This window comes from Balaenoptera physalus (assembly GCF_965194825.1).
Source record: "Balaenoptera physalus genome assembly, chromosome: 7".
NCBI classification, from domain to species: Eukaryota; Metazoa; Chordata; class Mammalia; order Artiodactyla; family Balaenopteridae; genus Balaenoptera; species Balaenoptera physalus.
Window position 1 is genome coordinate 18,474,813 of NC_138886.1, and position 27,045 is coordinate 18,501,857.

The 27,045-nt window shown below is 39.7% G+C and overlaps 1 protein-coding gene across 1 annotated transcript in view; it reads left to right on the forward strand.

Moving 5' to 3' along the window:
- Nucleotides 1-274: 274 nt before the first annotated feature.
- The window catches only part of LOC309664340 (uncharacterized protein), a gene marked incomplete at its 5' end in the record, with an annotated part of 388,334 nt that continues 361,563 nt past the window's right edge, over nucleotides 275-27,045 (forward strand). Inside the window, 2 exons of the mRNA XM_082469519.1 lie at nucleotides 275-286; nucleotides 25,963-26,428. Of these exons, the coding sequence (XP_082325645.1) occupies nucleotides 275-286; nucleotides 25,963-26,428 (478 nt within the window). The remainder of the gene's footprint in view (nucleotides 287-25,962; nucleotides 26,429-27,045) is intronic.

Consider the following 27,045-nt stretch of genomic DNA (forward strand, 5'->3'; position numbering starts at 1 on the left):
GAATATATAATAAGGTGACGTGGTAGTAATTTGGGGTAAGGTAAATGTTACTTTAGCTAGGTTGGTCTTGGGCAAAGCTCTCTCAATAGGTGATCCTTGGACTTGAATGATTATAAGGGGCTATCCAGGAAATTTTCTGGGAGAATTTTCTAATAGGGGGCTTGGCATGTACAAAGTCCCTGAGTTGGGTATAAGCATAATGTATGCGAGAAACAGAAATAAGGCCATTGTACCAAAGGGAGAGGATGAGAGTAGGTGAGTACTGAGACGGGTCATGGGAGACCTGGTAAGTCAAGGTGATGACTCACGTTTTATTCCAATTCCATTGGGCTTTGTTGGAGGGATTTAAACAAAGAAGATAGGACATGATTTACACTTTTTAAAAAGGTTTTCTGCTGAACAGAAACTGCAGTAAATTATTGCAAGGGGTAAGGGCAGTCCCCATGACCAAGAGGAAAAAAAAAAAAAATTATTTAGGAGACTTGATCTATCCTGGTGAGAGGGGTGGTCAAGGCAGTAGGCTGGCTGAGGAGTGAAGGATTCACAGTACTTCAGTCCAAGTAGAACATGTCAAATGAGCCTTAGGATGCTATTACCTTTCCTTACATGCTATGAAACATTTGTGCCATGACATATTTGTGCCTTGAATTCAGCCATGAATCTACATGGGACTGCAACATGCACACACAAAAAACAGGAGAGTGATATATTGAGAGAGTGAGATATAAAGAGAACATTTTAGCCACTTCTTTTTGTCTTGAAAGAGCTTTAGAAGGTGTCAGTGGGGGGTCTTAGAGAACCACAGAAAGATCAAAAGCAACCAAGATGGAAGCACTGGGAGAAAGGAAAAATAAAAAATGAACAGCAAGGAGGTTGGGAAGAGAAATAGAAGAAAGAAAGAAGAAAGAACCAAAATGTATGTGATAGGGGACATGATAGATACCTAGAGCAACAGATATAGGAATTCCTACCTAATCTTAAAATAATGTACCTCAAAGGAACCCTAGATGTCAGAGTTTGGAATACAATCCACAAGAACTACCATTTTCCATGTATTTTTAATATAAAACACATTGTGTTAAGTGTTTTCTACGCCAGATGGGGAAACTGAGACTTTGAGAGGAAATTCAACATGCCCAAAACCCCACAGCCATTAATTTTCCAGTACGAGATTCCAATCCAGATCTGTTCAATCCCAAACCGCTTTTCTCACTATGAATTAGATTTGCCTATTTCTGAACTATACATGAATGGCATCGCATAGCATGAAATCTTTTGCGCCTGGCACATTTCCTCAACATTTCCATGGCTTTGCGCATTCCTTTTCACTGCTATATAATATTCTATTTTATAAGTATAACATGTTTTAGGGTTGATGGACACTTGGGATATTCCCAGTTTTATTATTACAAGTCATACTGATATGAACGTCGCTGTGCGTATCTTTTGGTGCACATGTTCACTTGTTTCTGTTGGTACACACTTAGCGGTACAATTGCTGAATCATAGGGTATACATATAATCAGCTGTAGGAGATACTGCCAAAGGATGTTCCAAAATGATGTACAAAATCCCTTCATTTTTACAGATGGCACAAGTGAGGTCCTTTGAGAGGAAGGACTTACCAAACAAGAGTGAGCTGGGCCCAGGTTGCCAGCCTTCCAAAACTTAGTTCTGTTTCCAGCACAATGGCTCACTCCCCTTCCCTTTTCTGAACCATTCCAATAAAAACTCGCTCATTCATTTCTATCATTGGTCTTCTGCCTAAATGTTTTCCTTCCTCTTCTCTAAAAATTCAGGATAAAATTCTCTAAGTAATTAATTTAAAAACAACAAAGCAAAACGAAAACAGTGTAGCCATTTGTGGAAAGGCTCGCTAATGGAAAACCCAGCCAGTTACTGCCATAGGTCTTCAATGTACCTTTGAGTCAGCTGGGATTCCTTAGCAAGTTCTGTTGTAAAGATGACTCATTGGCTTTTGACCACACTTGACAATAAGTATCATTGTATTAAAGAAGGAGTAGCGTCATTGTATTAAAGACGTCAGTAGCGTCCCCCAAATTCTATTTCCCCACCACTCTCTTTTTTCTGGACACCATGATTTCTGTATTCACCTCAATGTGAGAGAAGCAGCCAATTCCAGTCATTGCCATAAGAAGCCAAAGCTTTTATCTCAGCACATTACAGTATAATAAACATATATAGTTCAAAGCCCTACAAAAAGGAACAAGACAAAGTGGATAATTTCATTTCCCAGTGTTTTATTGATTACAGGGAAAACAATGCAATGTGCAAGATCCTAAGTGTGGGTGTGCATATGCTTTCATTTTAGAAACTGTTCTAAGGGTTATTAACTATTAAAAATCCATAAAAATCACATTGATTTTTATGGACAAGTAGGTAGATACAAGTTTTATGGGATCCCATCCCTGCTCAAACGTCTGACATTTTAATTTTCCTTCTACTGAAAAGTCTACGTACTATTCTGTTTTTATTACAATCAAATGAAATCCTTGTCCAGTTGTTCCCTCTCTCTCTGAATCTCTTGATGTTCCCTTTGATCAGGAATGTCCCTTTTATATCCAAGATCCTCTAGAAGAGTGATTGGTACTTGGGAAAGTGGGTCTAACACTTACCACATTTATTCAGTTGTTTCAGTCTTTCATTCAACAAATAACTGTTGAGCACTTTCTATGTGCCAAACCTCTAGATGCATCGTTATACTAGCTTCACATTTGTATGTGCGTGTAAGTTTGCTTCGAAGGAGAACATGGCCTAACGGAGGTCCATCTTTCTTTGTGATAGCACAGTGAGTAGCTTTGGAAATGTTCCCCACGTGTGTTCGCTGTTTAGAAGACTGTATGAGAAAATATTTTAGGCAACTTTCAGAGTCAGTGAGAACAAGGGCCAGACTCAGTGATCAGCATTATCTGCTAAGAGAAGCGAGTGGATGGAAGTATGTACTTGCAGCACTGTGTAACTGAATTCTTGCAAAGAAGGATTCAAAAGATCACAGCAGATGAAGAGAGAAAAGCCATGTGTGGGTAGTTTAGCAACCAGGGATCAGACTGCATGTGTCCAAGAATCCAGAAAAATCCTCAGCATGTGAAGCTATTGGGTGGGTCCTGGAGGGATTTGGGACATGCTCACCATCACTTTCATTCCATTCCCATCCTATAACTCTCAAAGAAAAAATATCAGCAAACACTTTACTGAGTATAGCACATTGCAAAGCGGAACTGTGTCAGATTAAAGAAAAAGAGATCTGGATGTCTGTCTGTGCGACCTTGGGGAAGTCACACCTTCCCTCCCTGAAACCAGTTTTGCTAAAAGAGGGATTGGAACTTGAGGAGCTCTAAAGATTCTGGAGGAAAGCTGGCTGCTTCTTTCATACAGTCTGCTAAATAATTGGAATGAGGGCTTGAGACACACCTTGAGAGCAAGCAAACTTTCCTCTTTCCAAGAGATGATCTGTAGACATTCTCATGGGCCCCTTTTGGGGGGAGTGGTCGGCCCTGCTCAGCAGATGGACCCAGATTGCAGTCAGGGGTTGGTGAGTCATTTGCAACACACTTTAGTCATTCAGGTGCATTTGCATTGGACTCCACAGCTGGGAACGGGCCCCAGACTCAGTGTTTGTTTATTTCCATGGACGATGGATGTCCCAGAGCTTGTTGTGAAATAAGAAATTTATAAATTGTTATGTTCTACTGCTGACAGCCTTCTCCCTTCTCTGGATGATCAGCAGCCTTTCAGACAGTCCCTTGTTCCATTCTAGAGGAAGAAAATTTGTTGGACTGAACACTGGCTGGGTTGTCCTGTCCTAAACTGGAAGCTTAATATCAATTATCTCATTTTACCTTCGTAACAGCCCTGTTAGAAAGACGTAATTATCCTCATCTTAGAGATGTAAGAATAGAGGCCGAGAAAGTGTAAGAGGCCTGGAAAAGTTCCACAGTGAGGAAGTGTGGAACTAAGATTCAAATCCAGAACTGTCTTTTCCAAACCAATGTTCTTTATCCTAGATTATATAGCTTTTGCCCTGGAAAAGATCACACATTCACACGTTATTTCATGTTGGTTCATTCTGGTTCTCACAGTTACCTTCTGAAATTGAGAGGCAATACGAACTTACATCTGAAGGCTGGAGAAATTGCAATGAAAGTTAATATTCGCATTTCCTTTTCATTCTGTTTCTTTCTGTGGAGAGAAACCACTACTATTTATGTTTGTAACTTAGGGCCAAAAATACAGTAGGGCTTCAAAAATGTTGTGGAACCGAACTAAATTAAATTTGCATCCAATAAGAAGATTATTTTAGAGTTTCTGTTGGTGTCCATTATTGGGGTAATTTGATTTATGGTAATATACAGAAGCAAGGATATGCTTAGGCGATAATTCAAGTAATGTAGAAATAAAAGAAATACAAAGTAGTCATATCACGGTAACATAAAATTTTCAAAAAATCAGCAATCTCATAGTCCCCATCTTTTACAGGAAATAATTACTGAAATCTTGAGCTACTATGTGAAAACTACGTTCAACAGAAGACTTGCTCTCCAGGATACTGAGGCTCATGATGTCTAGAATCTTTATTGGCGCTAAGAAACGACAACTTGTTCAAGCAACTCTCTGCACTTACCCCAAGACAGCTAGATCTATGTATATACCGACCTGTCTACCTATCATCCATCTACCTACTGTGGAAGGTTGTTGACAATATTTTTCATTCACGGTATCTACAATGTTTTCTAGCAGTCCCGTGAATGGAAAAAAAGAAAGAAAGAAAAGGGCAGTTTGAGGACAGGCAGTACTAGAACAAGGTTATATGTATTTGGAAACATGGAGTGTAACTTCGTGACAGAAAACGGCTACTGATGAGGCCCCTGAAGGGAAACAGATGTCTTCATGTCTCTGGCTCACATGACCTCAAAAGAAGTCAGCTCCGAGGCAAAGCATCAGCAATATTTGCATTCTGAAAAAACGCCAGCTCATAGCAGTCTTAATATCAAGTAGTGTTTGTCTGCCATACTTCTTTTTTTTTTTAAATCATTTTAGCTATTCTAGGTCTTTTGCTTTTTCATTTGAATTTCAGAAACAGTTTGTTAATTTCTACAAAAATCCATGCTAGTGTTTTGTATATTGCATTGACTCTATAGGTCAAGTTTGGAAGAATTAACATCCTAACAACATTGAGCTAAAAAAAATTGAGGGCTTCCCTGGTGGCGCAGTGGTTGAGAGTCTGCCTGCCAATGCAGGGGACACGGGTTCGAACCCTGGTCCGGGAAGATCCCACATGCCGCGGAGCAACTGGGCCCGTGAGCCACAATTACTGAGCCTGCGCGTCTGGAGCCTGTGCTCCACAACAAGAGAGGCCGCGATAGTGAGAGGCCCGCGCACCGCGATGAAGAGTGGCCCCCGCTTGCCACAACTAGAGACAGCCCTCGCACAGAAATGAAGACCCAACACAGCCATTTAAAATAAATAAACAATTAAAAAAAAAAATTGAGGGACACCCTCTGCATAGGTTTAGAGAACTTTCTCTATGCAGCTAATTCTCTGTTACTTTGTATTGGAAATTCTAGCCACCTTGGTCTTCTGGGATTCTGAGCTCCATCTCAACTCAGAGAGTCTCTTTGGCTCAGACTGTGTTCCAATTTTTCTTGCTGCTAGGTCTGGAAACTCTCTCAAGGCAGCAAGCTGTGACAATTACAGGGCTCACATTATTTGTTTGCTGTCTCTGAAGGACCACTGCCCTTCATTGCCTGATGTCTTCAAAACCACTGGTTCATATTTTCTGCTTGCTTTTCGTTTCAATGGAGTAAGGTAAATATGTTACTCCTTCCTTCTTGGTGGGAAACCAAAGTCATTTAATTATATTTGAATTAAATTTAATAAAATTGGATACAAATATTTACTGTTACGCATATATTTACCACCTCCAATATTGTCTACTCCTTTGTATAGAGGCAAATTTCCCTTTGGCATTATTTTCTGCTCAAAGGATTTTTTAAAGACATGCCTTCCAGAGGTAGTTGGCTAGAGATGAGTACATTCGGCTTTCTTTTTGTCTGTACAATACTTCATTTTGCTTTAAATTTTTAAATATTTTTTCTGGTTATAAAATTCCAGATTGAAGATTGGCTTTTTTCTTTCATTCAATCCTTAATAATGTTCATTTGTTGTGTTCAGAGTTCCACTTTTCCTGAGGAGTTGTCAGTGTTAAACTTGTCTCTGACACTCTGTTTTTAATGTGTGTTTTTTTTTTTTTTCCCTCTGTTGCTCTTCAGATTTTTTTTTTTTTAACACTGATTTAAGAAATTTGATGGTGATATGCTTTGGTGTAGTTTTCTTCATAGTTCTTCCGCTAAGGGTTTGCTGTGCTTCTCAGATATGTGGGTTTATAGTTTTCATCAAATGTGGATAATTTTCAGTCATTTCTTCGAATACTTTTTTTGTTCTCTCTCCTTGTCTTTGGGAACTCCAATTATACATATATAGCTCACTAGTTACCTGATTATGGTGGTATCTGCCATGTTTAGGCATGGAAAGTAACTCCATTTGCAATTAGTAAGTATCATGTGGGGAGCCCTTTGAAACTATTCAAATGTTCTGTTTCTCATCATCCCTAACTATATAGTATCCACGGATGCATACAATAATTATCACAATAGTTTTGCCAAATGGTAATTTTCTATTTACATCATTCCTTTTACATTTATTAAGTGTAATTGTTTGTGATACACAGAATAATAACTCCCTCCCCCAAAGACATTTACATACTAAACCCCTGTGAATTATAATGTTACATGGCAAGGAAGAAATAAGAGTGCAGATGGAATTATAGTTGCTAATAAGGAGATGATCCTGAATTATCTAGGTGGTCCAGTGTAATCACATAGGTCCTTTAAGTGAGGAAGAAGGAGGCAGAAGAGTTAGTGTCAGAATGATGTGATGTGAGAAAGATTCTACTGGCCATTCCTGACTTTAATGACATTGTGGGGGGGGACTGGTACTCCCCCCTAAGGATGCTGGAAGTCTGTAGAACATGGAAAAGGCAAGAAAACAGACTGTCCCACAGAGCCTCCAGAAAGGAATGCACTCTTGTCAACAACTTGATTTTAGTCCACTGAAACCCATTTCAGACTTCTGACCTCCAGAATTATAAACTTTTAAATTTTAAAATAAATTTGTGGTTTTTAACCTTTTAAATTTGTGGCAATTTGTTACAGTTACAGCCACTATGGAGAACAGTATGGAGGTTCCTTAAGAAACTAAAAATAGAGCTACCATGTGATCTAGCAATCCCACTCCTGGGCTTATATCCAGAGAAAAACATGGTTTGAAAGGATACATGCACCCCAATGTAGCCAAGACATGAAAGCAACCTAAATGTCCATCAACAGATGAATGGATAAAGAAGATATGGTACATATATACAATGGAATATTACTCAGCCATTAAAATACTGAAATAATGTCATTTGCAGCAACATGGATGGACCTGGGGACTATCATACAAAGTAAATCAGACAGAGAAATACAAGTATCATATGATATCGCTTATATGTGGAATCTTAAAAAAAATGATAAAATGAACTTATGTACAAAACAGAAACAGACTCACAGACTTAGAGAATGAATTTATGGTTACCGGGGGGAAGGGTGGCGGGGGGAAGGATAGATTAGGAGTTTGGGACTGACGTATACATACTGCTGTATTTAAAATAGATAACCAACAAGGACCTACTGTATAGCACAGGGATCTCTGCTCAATATTCTGTAATAACCTAAATGAGAAAAGAATTTGAAAAAGAATAGATACAAGTATACATATAACCGAATCACTCTGCTGTACCCTGAAACTAACAAAACACTGTTAACCAACTATACTCCAATATTAAAAAAAAAAAAAAATCTGAAAAAAAATTAACACTCAGAGGCCAACATATCTGCATGCTCTATCTGGCTTAAGGGTCCCCAGAACGTGACCACTATGTTAGACTGACATGGTTTAAAAATATTCCCTCCCCTCTGGACTCTTCTTGTATCAGTAGCTTAGTTATACCTTATAGTTGAAAAAAAAAAAAAAGACAAGAAACAAAGTTATGAGAACAGGAAAGCTGGAAATTGGGGAGACTCAATGTTTCTTAGGTGTCTCTTGGCCAGAGATAGTGAAATTGTGTGTTTGACATGGACAATTCCATCACAATAGGGCTGGGCCTGATAGGAAAAGTGATTGATATCTCTCATGTATGTACACGGTTTCTATCTATGTATGGGTTTAGACATCAATAAAGCATTTATAAAGACAGAAAAAAAAGAAAATTAATGCATTCCTTCACCATAAGGAAGAGTGACCCCTTTCCTCCATTTATGGACTCACTCATTCATTCATTCACTTTTTCATTTATTACATTAGCATTGACTTATGGACATTTATTTTCTTTCATGGCTTATAATGCAATAATCTCATCTTCTATTTATTGCCCAAGTCATCCCAGATTTGGCCACTGGGAACTTCTTTAAATTGACTCCTATGTCCTTTCTACAGCTCCCATCATTTGATGGAGGCATGTTCTTGCCCTCTAGTTTTGCACCTTTTTAAAAAAAATTTATTTATTTTTGGCTGTGTTGGGTCTTCATTGATGCATGCGGGCTTTCTCTAGTTGCAGCGAGCAGGGGCTACTCTTCGTTGCGGTGCGCGGGCCTCTCATTGCAGTGGCTTCTCCTTGTTGCGGAGCATGGGCTCTAGGAGTGCAGGCTTCAGCAGTTGGGGCACGTGGGCTCAGCAGTTGTGGTTCACGGGCTTAGTTGCTCCGCGGCATGTGGGATCTTCCTAGACCAGGGCTCGAACCCATGTCCCCTGCATTGGCAGGCAGATTCTTAACCACTGCACCACTAGGGAAGTCCCCAGTTTTGCACTTTTAACCCAATGTTATACTGACTTTTGTGAATAAGATCTTAGATATTTAGTTGCTTTTCAGGATTACGGGTAAAATTGATACTGCCAGAAAAACAGTGTAGTCCACAAAAAGGAAAGATATCAAAAGCCATATAAATTCTCACATCTTTAAAAGCATGATTAAAGCTGTTCACAGTCATTTATCTCTAATGTTTGGAATTGACATAAAAGGTAACCCTGAGTTCTTGAAATGTCCTTACTTCACAATTGGAATTGACATCTTGCACCCATAATTTTGTCTCATAATGCCCTCATGTCAATTTACTTATGTCTTTATTTATCCCGAAAGGAAATCAAAATACTGTACTGAATACTGTACTGAAAGTGAAAAACAGAATGGTTGTATGAGTCCAGAATGGTGTACGTGTATTGGTTGGTTGCTCTCATGACCGTGTGCCTGATGGGGGGCTGCGGCTGCTCTCACTGCCCAATATCACGAGAGAGCATATTCCTAGACCAGGAAAAGTTCAAAATTTAAAATTCAAAGTACAGTTCCTACTGAATACATACCGCTTTCGCACCATCCTAAAGTCAAAAAATCATGAGTGAAACCATTGTTAAGTCAGGAACAATCTGTATGTATTGACAGTTTATTGATGAGTTGACAAGGAGATGAGATATTAGAGGTGACTAAAAATATTTTTAAAATTCATACAGTTCATTTCTATAATTAAAATGTATGTAAATGAGAATATGATATTTGATTTACAAATGGCTTCGCAGAAATACAGGTGTTCTGCAGAACAAGATTTACTTGCAAATGAGAGGAAAATACATACTAATACCTCATACGTATGGTGAATTGTAACTTTCGTAGCCTGCCTTCATTAGTTTTTATGCACTTAAGTAATAATGTATAGGTTATTAGCTTATAATTCTTTGACTATTCCTTTGAAAAAATAAGCCCTCCAGATTTTCCAAAAATTTAGCTCGAAAATTTCACTCAGTAGGGTTTAGGTATTTAAATAAGAGGTGACATATTGACCTAAAGAGAAATGTCCCAAGACAAAGCACTGGTACTTTCTTGGATAAGAAAATGAAAGACAGAGAGCAGGTCCTTTAAGAAACGAGAAAGAGACAAAGAAACAAGACAGTCTTAGCCACTGTCTGAAGACAGGACAGCTCCAGCAGGCAAGCCCAAATTGGATGATGGCAAATTCAGTGTTTTTTACTCCACTACAGCTGAAGAGAGAGGGAGGAAAGTATCATAGGATCCATGAGGAGAGAGCATTCAAGGTGGGTCTAAAAGGATAGGGAGGGTTCTCTGTGGCGAAGAATGGCAGGAGCTTGGCATGCCACAGAGAAAGTCAATCTGGAGCAAAAGCACAGATGGAAACTTGGGGCAGTTAATTCAGTCTGACAAGGGTAATGTAAGAATAGAAATGATGGGAACTTGGAATTGTGGATTGAAGCTAGACTGTGACAGGTCTTGAATGACATCCTCGGGGGTGAGGGGTAGCAACACTGTTTGCCTTTCTGGTATCTGTTGCACCCTCTATTGCATCCACATGGTTTACGTTGTTTGGCAAGGGGTTTGTACCGATTCCCCTAAACTAACAGAATACAGTAACCCCACATGCCTTCCTACAGTGTTCAACTCAGAGATGCCGTTAATCTCAAATCTAAGGCAATGAGCTTATGACATCTCTTTAGAGTCAGTGATTGCTTCCTAGGTGGGTCCACAGCTTAAGATGGAGCAATTGGAAGAAATCCTTGACTTGCGTTTGTCTCTTTCTAGCTGGATAGTGTGATGTGGATTTAGGATACCTATGACTGCTTTAAACATGTTGCCAGCATAAAAGAAGCCAGCTAGAGAATAAGACTGACATTTGGACAGGAACCAAGAGAGTAACAGAGAAACAGAGCTAAAGTCCTGATCAAATTGTGCCCAAAGCTCAAATCACCTCCGGGTTTTTCAGGTAAGTGAAGCAATATATTCTCATTACCTTTTAATTTGATAGGTTTGTTATTGTTCCTTGCAGTGAAAGGTGTCCTGATAGACATATTATTCAGAAAATAGAACATCTTTGAAGGTTTTCAAACATGAATATATAGTGATCAGTGTGATATTATAGGAAGAATATTCTGATATTTCAGTTGAAGCTGGATTGGAACAGACAAGTTTGGAAGGAGAGAAGGGGGAGGGGGGAAGTGGGGGAGAGGAAGAGGGAGAGTGTCAGAGAGAATGAGAAAGTGAAAGAAAGAGCACATTGGGGATGATATCACACTAGTTTGGATGAGAGATGAATCCTAACTTTAGGTATGGCAGTATGAATATGGAAAGGCAGAGAAATTGAGAAACATTACCAAAGTTAAATGGAAACATCTCTTCAATGTTGACAGCTAAGTGAGAAATATTATTTTACCCATAATTTATGCTCTGCTCATTTTCCCTCATAAGTGGTAGAGCATGCTAACGTGAATTTCCAACTGAACTATGCATAGAAATTGTTCTTAGCATGGTCCTGGCACGAAGTTAATAATACACAGGACTCCATTATTTTATATTACCCATTGTCCAGTTCCTGGGGCCCAACCATGGTGGGGTGTCAACCATAGGAGTGAGAAGGTAAGGAAAAGGAAAAGGAAAAGGAAAAGAAAGATGGAGAGGGAAGGAGAGAAGATAGGTAGACAGGGGATCCAGGGTTGGCTAGCTTCCAGAAACATGTTGATCCCAAATCACCTGACTCGAGGGGGCAACAACAACAATAACCAAAAAACAGTGGAAAAGATAATGAAGACATAGTGAAGATGAGATACTAATACGTAATAATGATGATAATCACAACACAACCTATTATTTGTCAAGATGTTACCATGTGTCAGCCAGTGTGTACACAACGTACATGTTCTAACTTATTCAACCTTTACATCCACCCTATGAACTAATAATGACTAATAATGACAGTCAGTCGTAGATAGGTTAAGCAATTTGCTCAAGATCAAACAGCTTTGATGAGTTGGAGCTGGTGTTGAGCACAAGTATGTCTGACCATATGGTTGTAGAAGCCAGATTTTTAAAAGATACCATCTAGGTCCTTACCTCCCTAGTTGAATCTCTCACCAAATGTTATTCCAGCTCCAACCTGGGACATTTTTCCTCCCTGGTGCTAGTCTCCTCCACCCATTCCTCTCTTTCCTCAGCTTGAATATCACTTCTCCTGGCATAATTTCCATGACTCCCTGGAACCAGATAGCACCCCCTTTTGTAGAGTTTCCTCCCCCCACCCCCATGATGGTAGTAACTGCTGCACTGTCTGCTTTCTACGTCAGACTGTGGTCTCTGTGAGGGCAGAGACTTGCCTGTTTTGCTCACTGCTTGGCACACCATGAATATTCAATAATTGTGTTGAATGAATGAATGAGGTCAGAAGGGGGTGAGTTGAGGACAGAACGCTATATGTAATAAGGAATGTGTGTGTATGCTTGTGTGGGGACCTTGTTTTCAAAACTGAGATCTGAACAACAGCAAGGATGTGCTTTGGTTGTTTTTTTTTTTTTAATTCCAGCATCCTGGAGCCTGGCTGGGAGAAGGGGATTTCTGCATTGTGTGGTAAGATACGTTTATCTTTATGATTCCCACATCTCCTTTCAAAAGGCTAGATCTAGCATGAAGATTTCAACTTCAAATGGTCTCCAAAGACAGTGTTGGTGATGAGAGCAAGAATTTTCTCCGCGAAAGGGAGTGAATGAAAGCAAGACAAGAAACGGTCAAGGAGAGAATGGGCCAGACAACGCAGTCTCCTTCCACAGGCACTCAAGTAATTAAAATAAAAACAATTACTCATATACACATAGAACAGGTCAGCACATTTTTTCACAGAACAAGGGAAATGCACAACTCCTAAGAGGCAATGATATAAATATTTCAGCTGATAGTACGTCCAGGACCAAGAAGGTAAAATAAACTAGATTTAAACAAACAATTTGACACAGGACTGCAAAAAGGCATTGTGAAATTCTGCAAAATTGCAGATCCGATTTCTCTGGAATATACTTTGGCCTAGCAAAACCTTGACAATTATTCATGTTGGAGGACTAGGCAGAAATGCAGACAATGGGAAAACAAACACTCAATCATCAGGTTTCAGAATGCTGCAGTGTCCAGAAAATGCCTATGTTTGCCTCTTTTTCTCTGAAGTCTAGAACTGGCCTCCTGATCCCTATACCTCCCTATATATATCTTGCCACTAACAATAAATATGGGTTCATGGGAGTGAGGCTAGAAGGACTCACTGGTTGCAATAAGCCTTCTGCCCTCCTCTTGGTGAGAACAGAGTCTACGCACTCTTGAACCTTATATTGAGTTTGCATTCTGATTTTCCTTGTTGAGAAGTTGCTATGTGCCAGGCCCACAGCCACTCAAAGTTTTAAAACATTTGTAATGAGACCCTGAGTTATGAAGTTGTATTTCTATCTACTGGTCAAACATTCAGCTCATACGTTGAAATTGCACATCTGATTCACACCACTGCTTGCCATCCTTCTATGACCTCCCATTGTCTCCAGGAGAAAGTACAGACTTCTGAGCCTACACAAGAAATTCTCATGCCTCTATCCCTGCTTAAGTCTTTAAGCTCATTTCTCAGAACTGTGTGGAGATTCTCAGCTGGCTGGACTGCCATACACCTGTAGCATTATTGTGACTAATTTCCCACCAATCACACCAGTTCTAATACCTGCCTACCCCATTACCCTTGTCCATCTAGCCAGTTCTGTCTAACCCTTTAGTCTGAGCTCAAGAATTATCTTTTTTCTGAAACCTTTTTCTCACTCTACAGGCAGACCTTGGAAGTCTTCTGTATATACCCAACTTTAGGTTGTTCAGACCTCCACTGATCACCTAGGATACCATATCGTTCCTTTCTACTTACAAGTCAATTTCTTTCCCAAGGCTATGCCTCCTAGGCAAAGGCTGTATATTATTCTTTACTGTGGTCCCAGGGCTCAGCATCCTGCTTAATGCAAAATCAGTGCTCAGCAAACAGTTGTTGACTTCAGAGGCTGGGAAGTCCTGCTTTACTTTCCTGATAATTGCAACTTTTGTTCAGTTTTCAATCATTCATTGAATAAATGTTTATTGAGTTTCTACCATGCCAGGTACAGAGGACATAATGGTAAATAAAAATAGGCAAGGGTCCTGTTTTTATGAAGCATACTGCCTGGAGGGGAAGTCAGAAATTATTCCGAAGATCCCAGTGATGAACATACGGCTACAAATACAGCCCTAAAGGAAAGGGTTATTACAGCACTGTGACTGGTGGACCAGTATAGGCTCCATGGAGGAAGTAATGATTGCACTTGGACAGAAGCAATGATTAGACATTAATAATTTGGCATAGGGGTCGGGAGAGGGAGATTATTTCAGAGAAAGGAAGTGGTGATTTCAGAAGTCTTGTAATGAGAGGAAGCATGGTACATTTGAATGAACAGGTACCTGGAAAAGAAAGGTCCAGACCGGTAGTTCTCAACCAGGGGAATTTCCCCCAACCCCAGGGACATTAGGCAAGCTGGAGAAATTTTTAGTTGTCGTAACTGGGAGTGAGTACTATCTAGTGGGTAGAGACCAGGGACGCTACTAAGTATCCTAGGGCAGCCCCAAAGAATTATCCAGTCCGACAAGTCAATAGTACCAACGCTGAGACACTCTAATATAGGGGAATCTGGTCGCAAAAATGAGCCTGAGGAGACAGACATGGGCAGACCACGAAAGTCTCTGCAGCCCATGTGAAATAGTTTGGTCATGAAGAATAATAGGGAGCTATTAAAGTATTGAGGGTAGAGAGATGGCATCACCTGGTTTCCCTTTCATTAAAATTACCCAGGCTTCAGTACATGCCAGATGTCTGTATGATCTTGGATCAGAGAGAAACAAGAATAAATGGGATAGAACGGTTAAGAGACTTTTGAGTATTCAGGCAGGATAAAGTGTTTTGGACTAGCTTTCTCGCCCCTATTCCTGTTACCATCCATTCCAGTGCTGACGTTAAGCATCTTCCGCTGCTCCTATACCTCATTATATCTTTATTTTTATTTCTTCTTTTTCATTCTCATCTTATCCACAAGAGTGATGTCTGGTTTGAAAGGCCACCATGCCTAAATAGATATTATAGAATATCTATCTTATAGCTGGAAAAGGATCTTTGAAGTCATCTAAATTTTAGTCTGATGCTTAAAAACCCTGAATACTGACGACCATAGGGAGCTTAACATTTCCCAAAGCAGCTCTGTCATTGTGGAGGAGTGCAGCTTACACCACATTCTTGCCAGTCAGTGGTTTACAGGAAGCAGAGGGAATGTCTTCACATGGCATTTAAGTGGTTCGTGAGACATCAGCCAGGTACCTCTCCATTCTTCAACAATTCTCTTTGTGTTTCAACTCTTAGCACAAGCCCTGACTTGTAGCTCTCTTAGTATATCCTCCTGCTACACTGCTCTGTAGTTTGCATATGCTTTTCCTCTGCCAGGAATGCCCTCGTTCTGCTACCCATGTCTGCATGGTAAACCACGAAACATCCTCCACAATGATACTCAGGCATCGCCTACTCTGAAGAGCTTCACCAGAAATCTTTTGTTAAGTAACCCGCAACACTGTTCATTGTACATATGTATCAAAGCAGAATGTGATTTCTTGAAAGTAGAACTATTTTTTTCCTTATTTATCTCTGGTTCTCGGTGCTCTTCACATAGGCTCAGTCATCTGAGAGCAACTTTCAGGGCTGGCATAGATTTAAGAAAGTCTCCTTCCTCCTGTGTGCCTTCAGCCTAAGAAATCTCCCTCAATTCTGCCTCTTATTCTTTGCTCCTGACCACGAGGATTGACCTGTTATTGCTAGGGTGGCAGCTGCCTCTTTTTGTCCCATGGAACTTCATGCTCTGGATGGTCACTATTTTCTGGAGGAAATGCCATCCAGGACTCAGGCTTCAGTTTCCCTTTGGTTTATCACCCGCTCCTGAGACCCCTGTAGAGGCCCAGCATCAACTGTCATTTGCCAAGGAGGGAAAACTAGAGAAGAAGATAGCGTAATCCGTAGGACAAAGTAGGTTACCTATACGTATCTGTAGACCTAGGCTAAAATCCCACTTATACTTTTTGAAAATGCATAGAATCCTGTGTTTTTCTGTATCCTGTGTGTTTCTGTATCCGGACATGATCTTGAGAGACCAGAACATCAAGGGTCATGTGATCATTACAGTTCCCATTGTGGAGTTCTTGAGCAATAGGCTAAATAAACTCTGTGAATTTTGGAAAGACTCTTACCTCTCCGGGTTTCCATTCTGCTACCTGCAAAATGGAAAAGAGGGGTGTGTGTTCTTGGATTGTTTCTCAATTAGGTCTATTCAAAGAGTTACTGGGTGAGAGCTTCTAAGGATGCTCAAGCCATTGTGATCTTGTGAATCAGAATCTTCACAGGTGGGACTTAATCATTTACATTTGGAGAAACATCTCCAAGTCACGCTGGTGGTCAGCCCTGGCAGAAAGTCAGTAAGCAAGAGTATCTCCAGGGTTTCTGTCATGGGCACCTAAGAACAAAGTCCAAAAAGTTCTAGAGCTGACACATGAATAGAGCACTGAAAACATTCATACGCAGGGCCACTGCTGTAAAATTCCACATCCAAAGGATGTAGAAGTGAGACTAATGCCTCAAATTTCTGCATACAGCTTGGATTATCTGTTAAAATTCTATCTTAATTGATTATCATTTCTTATTTGCTTCTCAGTCACCTAAATATTGTGCTGTTTCCCATAAGTTTCTCCGATTAAATTTTTTTTTTCCAGGGAATGCAAACATGCTAAAGAAGTAAAATATTATAGCTAAGAAAACGGGCAAAATGCAACTGAAAAATTATTAAACTCAAACTCAGTTCAAATTCTGGATCCTGTGGTTACGTGCAAAGTGTTTTGTGGAAAATCAATTTACCTCTATGGGCTTCAATTTTTCATCCGTAAACTGGAAGGATTACCATAGCTCACAGGTTCTTAACTAATGTATGGGTTTCAAAGTATCAATGAATGTAGTGAATTTTTTACATGATTTTATGAATTGTGACGTGTGTGCTTGTCTCACTTCAGTTCTATCTGCAGGAGAAGGTTCATAGGTAAAGTTAATTAAAATTAGGGTCTCAATGAAGACAGTAAATTAAACAGCAATACATGAGTTATAGTATTGCTTACTCTATTATATTCTATAGTTACATTAACCTATTGAGTGCTAATTCAGAAAAATCTTGTACTCTGGATTTGATACATATTGTAGTTATGCAATGCACAGTGATGGGAAGATTTCAAAGTTGTACAAAGTCATTTTGGGATATTAAATTATACAATTCAAACTAAAAGTCATCTTTGGTGCCTAAAATATTCTATATTTTTGTTCCTATCAATTTATATCACACCAACCATATTTTTGTCGAGTCTCCATAGCATTTGCTACAGTGACGATAACAGATCAGCATTAGCTAAGTAACAGAATGAATACATGAAAATAAAAACACTTCTTTTGACAATAATCCCACGTAAGCTGGGAACATCCCCAATTCTTGGAACAGCCTTAAAGATGGAGTGAGTCATGCCTTGTGAGCTCCTTTTAGGATGAAAGAATCCAGGGGTATTGAGAAAGACGGGCTCCAAGTCACACAGAACAACAACACTGGAGCAGTTAGTTTCTGACCCCACAGCACCGTTAAGGCCAACAGATCAATGCCATTCTCTGCATCCTTCTCCATCATGCCAGTAATATCTCTCAGAAAGGAAAAATGTAACATCTTTTTAGGATTCATTGTGTCATAGGCAGAAGAAAAAACTAATTCATGAAAACACTGCCCTCCCCGTCCTTTCTTCTAGTCAGACTCTCTGGGATAGTCTAGTTCTCACTTTCTAGGTGAGAACCATCCATTGAACCTCTTTCAAGTTCAGTGTTTCTTACTTATAAATGGGGGATGGCTGTAGCTACCTCTTATGTTGTTGGAAAGGTCACTTAGGGCAATGTAAAGTCTTTCTACAGATTGACCTCCAGCAGTGGGTAGGGCACCTTCCACATAACAAGTCTGAGTAATTCTCGTCTGACTACATCCTTTGTCCATCTTCAATGACCAGTTGCCTGTAGGAGCCAGTATCAACTCCAGAATGTCATAGAGAGGATATGCGAGAATATGCACTCATGCAATCCTAAAATTCCACACCAAATTGCCTTTTCTTCCCAATTCTCTCAATTTTGTTACCCTCCTAGAGACCTGCTAATCCTCACAGCCACGTCAACCCTTCCTTCTCACGTTCTCTTAGTACTTTCAGCTGTTTTTCCTCATTTCCTATTTGGCTTCCACGTTCTCCATTGCACCTGAAGAAGTCCCCAGTTCATTGGTCATAGAATTTCTCAGGTCATTAGTCCCAGTTTGTGAAGGGTTTCCCACCTAATCTGGTTTTGAGAACCCACAGTTACCTTATAGGAGGATGAGACCAAGTAGCTCTCATTAGATTCAAAAAGCTAGTAGGGAATAGAGGGAAAACACCGGGATTTCTCAGCTCTTCCAGGCCTGACCCCAGTGACTATCCAATCAAAGTACTTTCTGGCCGCATAACTGGAAACACTGTGAGTCATTTCTCCCTAAGGATTAATAGATATATGCTTAGAGTTGATCAACAGTAAAACCATCAGACCATATTATATTTTTAATAGTAAAATTCATAATGGATGAGTAATAATGAGTAAAAGGTCTTCTGCACCTTTCCAAGAAGCTGAAAATATTACTCTGCTCAAAAATGCCAGAACCCATGATTTTTTTAATACCTTAGTTGAACCTGACCCAATTTCTCTATTTTGATTCATTCTTTTCATTTTTTTAATCATTGTTCATTTATGTGCTCATTAAAAAAAATTGGAGGAAGGGGAGACATCTATTTAAACAGACAGTGTTTACAAATAATAAGATATAGTTTTCCTCCAAGGAGGACAGAATTGGTAGGTGCACACAAATGAATATCAACACAGTGAAATATGTATAATAAGAGACGTGTGCATGATACAAAAATGATATTAATGAGTAGGTGGCCATTTCTTATGGCAGACAGTAAGGAAGGAGTTCCTAATTAGGTGATTTGACTGTTTTTTTGAAAATACAATAATCAAATGATGGAGGAAATTGTGCTGGAGAAGCCACCTGAGACATCACTGTAAAACAAGGTGCGTTATGGAGTTTAGACTTGATCTTCTAGGGGACGGGCAGCTATTGGAAAATATTAAACAGGAAAGAAGCCATTCATGTTCACTCTAACAACCAGTGGGGGACACAGATTAGTGGGAAAGATCTAACCGGCAACAAAAATAGTGTAGGAGTGGTAGCAATAGCTCAGGTTAGGGATGATGGGAGTCAGAACCAGGGAAATGGCAGTAGGTATAAAGAGAAGGTGGTGAAATTTAGGGAGTGACATTGATAGGATGTACGGATTGACATATTTGAGAGGTGAGGCAAGGTAAAACAGAGTATGGATCCCATCCTTACGACTGAAATGTGGTTCTTAGATACAAGCATGGCTCACAATGTCCCATTAAGCTGCTTTTAGTCTCTGACAACATTCCCCAACAGACAAAATAGTATCTTTTCTGAGCTGTAACTCCTTATCTTGTCTTGCTTTGGTCACTGGTGATCTTCCCAAAATAAAATTTTTAAGAAATTAATCCGTCCAGTTTACTTCCATCTGTAAATCCCTTTTTGCCACTCCTTTGCCCTCAGAATTCAGTCCAAGATCCTCAACATGGATTACACATTGCATGATTTGGTCTCTGCCTGTCTTCCCAGCCTCACTTACCAACAGCGAGCTACCCTTTTGTTTCACTTCTGTATCATTGAAAATGCAGTTTCCTTTACCAGGAACCACACACACAGACACACACACACACACACACACCATTGCCTGGCAAACTCCTACTAATGTTCAAAGCACATCTGAAATGTCATGTCCTTTGTGCATCCTCCCCATCACTCCCACCCCTCAGATGCTGAATTTCTTCCACATCTTCTATCCCTAGACCCTTTGCATCTACTCAATTACAACACACGCTACTCTTATATCTGTGAAAAATATTCATGTAGCCAAACACTACGCCAGTGGCTAGGGATATATTGATGAATAGCACCATCTAAGTTACCATCATCACAGCACTTACTCCTGCTGGGGGTCAGGACATCCTACCCCAAGATATGCCACAGTGGCATACTGACACCAGTTACAGCTGGTGTGGGGTGAAATGCTATTAAAAACAGCAACAACAACAATACTCTGAACCTCTTCTTTGCCCCTGAAAGCAGGAAATAGATCTCCCATCTGAAGGAACCCTCCCTACCCCAGGAGGATAGAAAGCATCCTTATCACCAGAGTTAGGGAATTCAAGGCTAAGAAAACTGTATAAACAAACTTTGTTACTTCTTCATTAGTTTGCAACCCTAAGCACAAACCCCTGTGTTTTGTTAAATCTTCACAAATAATTGTTAAAATAATTTATATAAATAGCCTGCTTTGGTCACTTTGGAGGTCTTGTTTCTCTGACACCTCCATACATACAAGTTAAATTTGTTTTTTTCACCTGTTAATCTGTCTTGTGTCAATTTAATTAATCCAGCCAAAGAACCAAGAAGGGTAGAGGAGAAATCTTCCCCTCCTGACACTCCGTAGCAGTAAAGACAAATATTAAACAATTACCAGTTGTGTGGGTTATTAAGAAAAACACTTTGCACTTTGAGAGTACAGACTTGAGCTTAACCAAGCCAATGGTCATTTGTACTGGATTATAACATAATATATTATAATTATAATCATGGAGGAGGGAGTTAGGGTAAACACTTTTCATTTGACATAGATCAATTGAAGGCTAAGAAAATACTAGAACTCAGGGACTACACAGCCACCACCAAGGTCATGATCAAGACCCACTCATTTAAGGCAGGGGCAAGAGCCCTGTGAGGCTGTGATATTTTGATTTATAACAAGAAATATATATATATATATATATATATATATATATATATATATTTGGTCTTAGACCCTCTTATTGGCACAGAGCTCCTAAAACCCTTGGCCTTTCCTGTGATTAGAGCCATAAAGATTTATTTTGTTATGTTAATAAGGTGACTTTCCAAAATCCCTTAGGTAACCTAAGGAAGGGGGCTGGCTTCCAGGGCAACAAACCACAAGGTTAAAGGGTTGGAAGTTTCAGTACCTCCCACCCCTCAATCTCTAAGCGGGGGAAGCGGGGCTGGAGGTTGAATCAATCATCAATGTCCAATGGGTTAATCAATCATGGCTATGTAAGGCAGGCTCCATAAAAAAACAAAATGACAAGGTTCAGAGAGCATGGGGGTTGCAGAACACGTACACACTGGGAGGGTGATACACCCCAACTCCACAGCAACAGAAACTCCTGCACTGGGGACCCTCCCAGACCTCACCCTATGTATGTCTTCATCTGGCTGTTCATCTGTATCCTTTATGATATCCCGTATTAAACTGGAAAGCGTAAGTGTTTCCCTGAGTTCTGTGAGCTGCTCTAGCAAATTAATCAAATGGAAACTCCCACCTATAGCCAATTGGTCAGAAGCACAGGTGATAAACCGGGCTTGCAAAGGGTGTCTGAAGCGTATGGGTGTCAGGGAAGGCAGTGTTGTGGGACTGAGTCCTTAATCTGTGGGATCTGAAGCCACCTCCAGATAAATAACGTCAGAACTGAATTAAATTGCAGGACACCAAGCCGGTGTTGCAGAGAATCGCTTGGTGTGGGGAAAAGTCTCCACACATTTGGTGATGAGAAGTGTCAGAAGGGAAGTGTTTTATGTGAGTAGCAGAGACTCACAGGGAGGTAACACCCAGCAGTAAGGAACTGGGCTTTCCCTAAGTAGGAAGGAAAAACCTGAGCCCTAAAACTAGGTTGAAGTTTCTGGGCTGATTAATGTCTGATGCAAAGAAACAGAATTTTGATACAAGTCTGGCCTGACTGACATCTAGAAGCTGCTAAAAATGTTGTCCCTGTGTATGAACTAAGAAGCCTGTAGCTACAGAATGGACTCTCCAGTGCATTCTCTAGGTGGAGATCTGGGAAAGACAAAGCCAAAGGAAATAATTCAAAGCTTGAGAAGGAGTCACGGGTGCATTGCTTATCTCTGCTTGTGGCTCTAGCAGAGAGGAAACTTGCAGGAAGAGTGTGTGTGTGTGTGTGTGTGTGTGTGTGTGTGTGTGTGTGTGTGTGTGTGTGTGTGTGTGTGTGTGTGTGTGTGTGTGTGTGTGTGTGTGTGTGTGTGTGTGTTAAATGAATGAAGAAATGAATTAAAAGATGTGAACAAATACATGAACTGGAGAATCAAAGGATGAGAAAACTGAAAAACTGTGAAAACATAAATGATCACGTGACTGAGAGTCATGAATTAGTTAATGACTGACTTGATAAAATATAAGTTGATACAGGAATATGTGAATGAATACAAATGAATGAATACATATGGGTGAGGAAGGAGAAGTGAATATGAAAGTAAATGAATATGTGATTGACTAAAGGAATCTACACAAGAAATGTATTAAAATGTATTAAATCAATTTTTAAATTGATTAAATGTATTAAAATCAATTTTTCCACAAGAAAAAAAAAATCCTGCATTTTGTAGGAATTAGTGCTCAGAGAAAGGGTTCGATTTATCTGTCTGTATCAAAGTCATAAATTCTGAACTGTATTCTCCCCTGAAGAAGAGTTTAGTTCTGTGAATGTCTGAGGTTTGACTCTTCTCTACCTCCTGAGATTGGGACTTGGGGGCTTCAATAAGATGGCCTTGATTTACTAGCAGAACCTCTTTTCCTACCCAGTCCTGCTGAAATGAGAAAAATGGCAGGAACTGTGGGCTGGGTGTCACCAGGTGAGACCAGGTGGGCTGCCTCCCATGAGGTATTAGACTCACAGACATTAACTAGCAAATGTACACAGGTCTGTTGTTTTAAGCCAAGAAATCCTTTTTTTTTTTTTTTTTTTCATTGTGAAGAGTAATGTCTTATTCAAACTCAAATGAATGTACACTCTTTTTTCTCTTCTCAAATTTTGCCGAAGATTGAGATATAAACCAAGCACCTCGGTATTCATTTGTATTGAGAAATAGTACTGCCGGGGAACTTCAGTATTCTCATGCAGAATAGTGACTATCAAATGTGGTCTTCAAGTCTTCCACTTTATTATCTCTGGGGATTTGTGATGAAAACAGCCCTACTGAGTCAGTATGTTTGGAAGTATAATCTTGAGTCCTACATTTGAGAACTACTAATGTAGGCTGATCTCTCTGGCAAGTTTTAACTGGAAGATTTATATTGTTTATATTCCTAAGAACTGGTCCTCAGCTACGAGAGCTTGGACGCCCCACTGCACAGTATTCTTTCAAAGGGAGGTCTGTTGGTCAATATGCTATCTTCCTTGAATGGCTTTTGAACGGATAAGTTCTCCTCTGTAGATTCCTGTTGATTACAAAGCATCCTTTTGCCTTACTCATCCTTGCTCTGGCCCGAGAATCTTACTCTCCTGTTTTGGTAGATTTTGTTTTTGGCTTGTTTGCTTTATTTGGGGGATTTAAACATATGTGCTCTAATTTAATCTCCTCTTTCTAGTGTTTTAGTGGTTATGCTAATAATTACATACATAATTTACACTAAGTCCTCAGTTAACACGTATTATTTTCGTTCCCATGCTGAATAACACCATGGACTTTAAAATACTTTTACTCTTCCCACTCCTTCCCAATACACGTGCTGTTGTTGTCCAGTATTTAAGTTGCATCTTGGATGGTTTTTACTTTTTCTCCTCAAATTAGACACTATTACTGTTTTTCAGATACTCAGCGTTTGTTTGGGTACGACCAAATGTTTGCTGTTTCTTTGCATCATGGACCTTATTACTGGGAATATGTTTTTCCATATGTACATCCTTTCCAAGTTTCTTTTATGAGAATTTATTCATAATCTATTCATTGTTTACATAAAATGTCTTTATTTCAGCCTGATTCTTAAAGGATGGTTTTGCTGACAATACAATCTAACCAACCAATTTTTTTCAGCACTTTGAAAATACTTTCCCATTTTCTTCAATTACTCTAGCCCTAGTTGATTTCTATTTCTTGTCATTATAATTTAAGTGCCAGCATCCATAGATTTATTTTGATTTGAATTCAAAAAACATTTTTGATTGAAAGCGTCTACCACATTGGAAAAAACTTAGGATTTTGTTACATAAACTCTCTGATCTGGTTTGCTTTCTCTATAAACTGGAGTTATTAATATATTTTTGATAGAGTTGTGAGAGTTAAATTAGGTGAGTTACTGTAGGTATAATAGTTCCTCAACAAATTGTATTTATTATTAATAGAGAATACTGCATATTTCACTGTAATTATTTCATAGTGTCTCTGCAAGAGTGAGTTCATACAAGGTGTTTAATAAGCACTCAATGATGTAATGTTCAAGGAACCCCAAATTAGTACAAAAATATAAGCAATTTCAACTCTGAAGTGGCTGGACATTCCAGATGCTCTGACATAGGGTAAGAGAACAGGCAAGAATGATACAAGTAATGCTCATTGCACTGTAAAACCTGGCCTTGTTGAGTAAAGACATCTGTCAGCTTTTGGCTAACCTTTAGCGTGAAAAATTACCCAGGAGTCCTCTCAAAAACACTACACAAATACATTAGGTTGTATTGCAAATATTAAGTAAAATAAACAAGCTGGCGTTTTTTGAGGGCTTTTTGTGTGTTTTCATAAATCACAACATGCCTTTATTGTTTTTAAATTTAGCAAGTATAACTCCCCTTGGCTTTGGAGGATAATGACGCAATGGTAGTGATTAATACCATAATTATGGCTTAAGTTTCTACAATTTCTTATCCCCTAAAGGTTTCAAAAATCTTGGCTTGCTATCATCTACAGATATTCTGACTACCACATACTTCAAAGATCTATAAAGCTAAAAAACAGCTGCTAATAACCGTGCTTTAATGGAGGCCAGAAACAGAAGAGTCAACTTTACCCAAACACAACTGGAGGCCAGAATTTTGGAGCCAGTATATAATTACCTTTGGACTCCTGGCCCAAGGCTCAAGTTTCAGAAAGAATAATTCTCTTATAAAACATGGAACCATGTAGATTTAAGGGCTGGAAATAATGCCATTCCAATCCCTCCTCTCACAAATGGTGACACTGAGACTCAGTGAAGAAAACGGGCTTATAACAAATTAGTGGCAAAGCTGGGAGGTGGAGTCTAGGTAGTCTTACCGTCTTCCTGTTTAATTCTTGATTGCTCTGGACTCCACTGATAGCACCCTTCTTATTGAACCCTGCTCTTTGAAGGTTGGTGCAAGGGATTATATAAGCCATTTATTCAGTTCACACTGACAGGTGCTCGCAATATGTATCAGAAACAATACACATACTGAGAATCAGAGATGAACTGAATAGAGGCTCTGCCTTCAAGGACTGGAATAATAATAGTTGAAATGTACTGAGGGTTTATTATATGCTGAACAGCGCTCTAACTGTATTACTTACACACACACACACGTATATGTATATATCCATTCAATGTTCACAGCTACCCTACAAAGGTGCCGCACATACTAAGTACTCAGTGCATATTTTCAGAATAATACTGTAGTGTTTCAATTACACTTTGTATTTTGAGAGAACTGTAGATTCACACACGCTTGTAAGAAATAATGCAGATTGATCCCGTGTACTATTTACCTAGTCTCCCTCCATGGTAGCATCTTGCAATAACACAACCATGAAACCGCATTGATACAATCCATCTATATTATTCAGATGTCCAAAGATTTATATGTAACCATTGTGCCACCAGCAAAAGCCGTTCACAATTCCCAGGGAAACAAAAATAGAATCCAGGCAATAAAATAAAGTCTAACCTTTTTTTTTTTTTGCTTGTTTGTTTTCCTTTGTGCTTCATCTAGTTTCATTTGCTCATAGGATGCTGCATGCGGAGGCCTCCCTCCACCCGGCACTTCAGACCGGAGCTCCAAACGTGAAACGCTGCTCCCGGACGCTGCCGCTTGCGTCGCGTGCAGAAGCCGCGCGCAGAAGCGCTGCGCGCGTCACTGCGATTCAAGATGGCGGCAGCGGGCCGTGTGCAGAGAGGCTGCACCCGGCACTGTGGTCTGCAGCTGCGAGCAGCTCAGCTGCACAGGACTGCAAGGCGAGAACGCCAACCCCTCCCCCGCTGACGAGACCGCCTACAAAGCTGATCCCTATAAAGCAGCCCCACCTGCGTGCGTCCTGGCAGGGAGAGCGGGGACTCGACAGCGGGAGCTGGCAACTCTGCCTTCTTCAATCAAGGAATCAAGCTTTCCTTTGCTTCGGAACCAAACTCCAGCTCGTTGCATTGGTGCGAGCACCACCTGGCAGGAGGACGCCTGTTGCGGGCCAACTCGAAAGGGTCAGTAACAATTTGTGTGTGTTTAGATGTATGTAATTTTATCACATACGTAGGTTTGCGTATATACCACCACAGTCAAACAGCAATTTGATGCTATGTGTTCCTTGTATTGTTCTTTTTTTTCCATTATATTGTCCTTTAATAAACACATCTACTTGCCTCCTCCACCATCTCCAGCCCTAGTCCCTGGAAACCAGTAAACAATTTTTCATCTCCTTAAGTTTACCATTTGAGAATATTATATAAATGGAATCATACGGTGTATAGACTTTGGGGATTCGTTTTTTGTTGTTGTTGTTGTTTTTGCTTATTTGTTTTTTATTTTGAGATTCATCTGAGTTGTATCAACAGTTACTTTTTTCAATTGCTGAGTCATATTCCATGGTATGGAGATGTGCCACAGCTGTTACGAATATCCGTGTACAGTTGTTTTTTTTTTTTTTTTTTTTTTAATGTGAACATAAGTTTTCATTCTCAGGGATAAATGCCCAAAGCTACAATTGCTGGGTCATATGGTTATTGCATGTTTAGTTTAATAAGAAACTGCCAAACTGTTTTCCAGAGTGGTTGTGTCATTTCAGATTTTCACCAGCAACATCTGAGTGATCAGTTTCTCC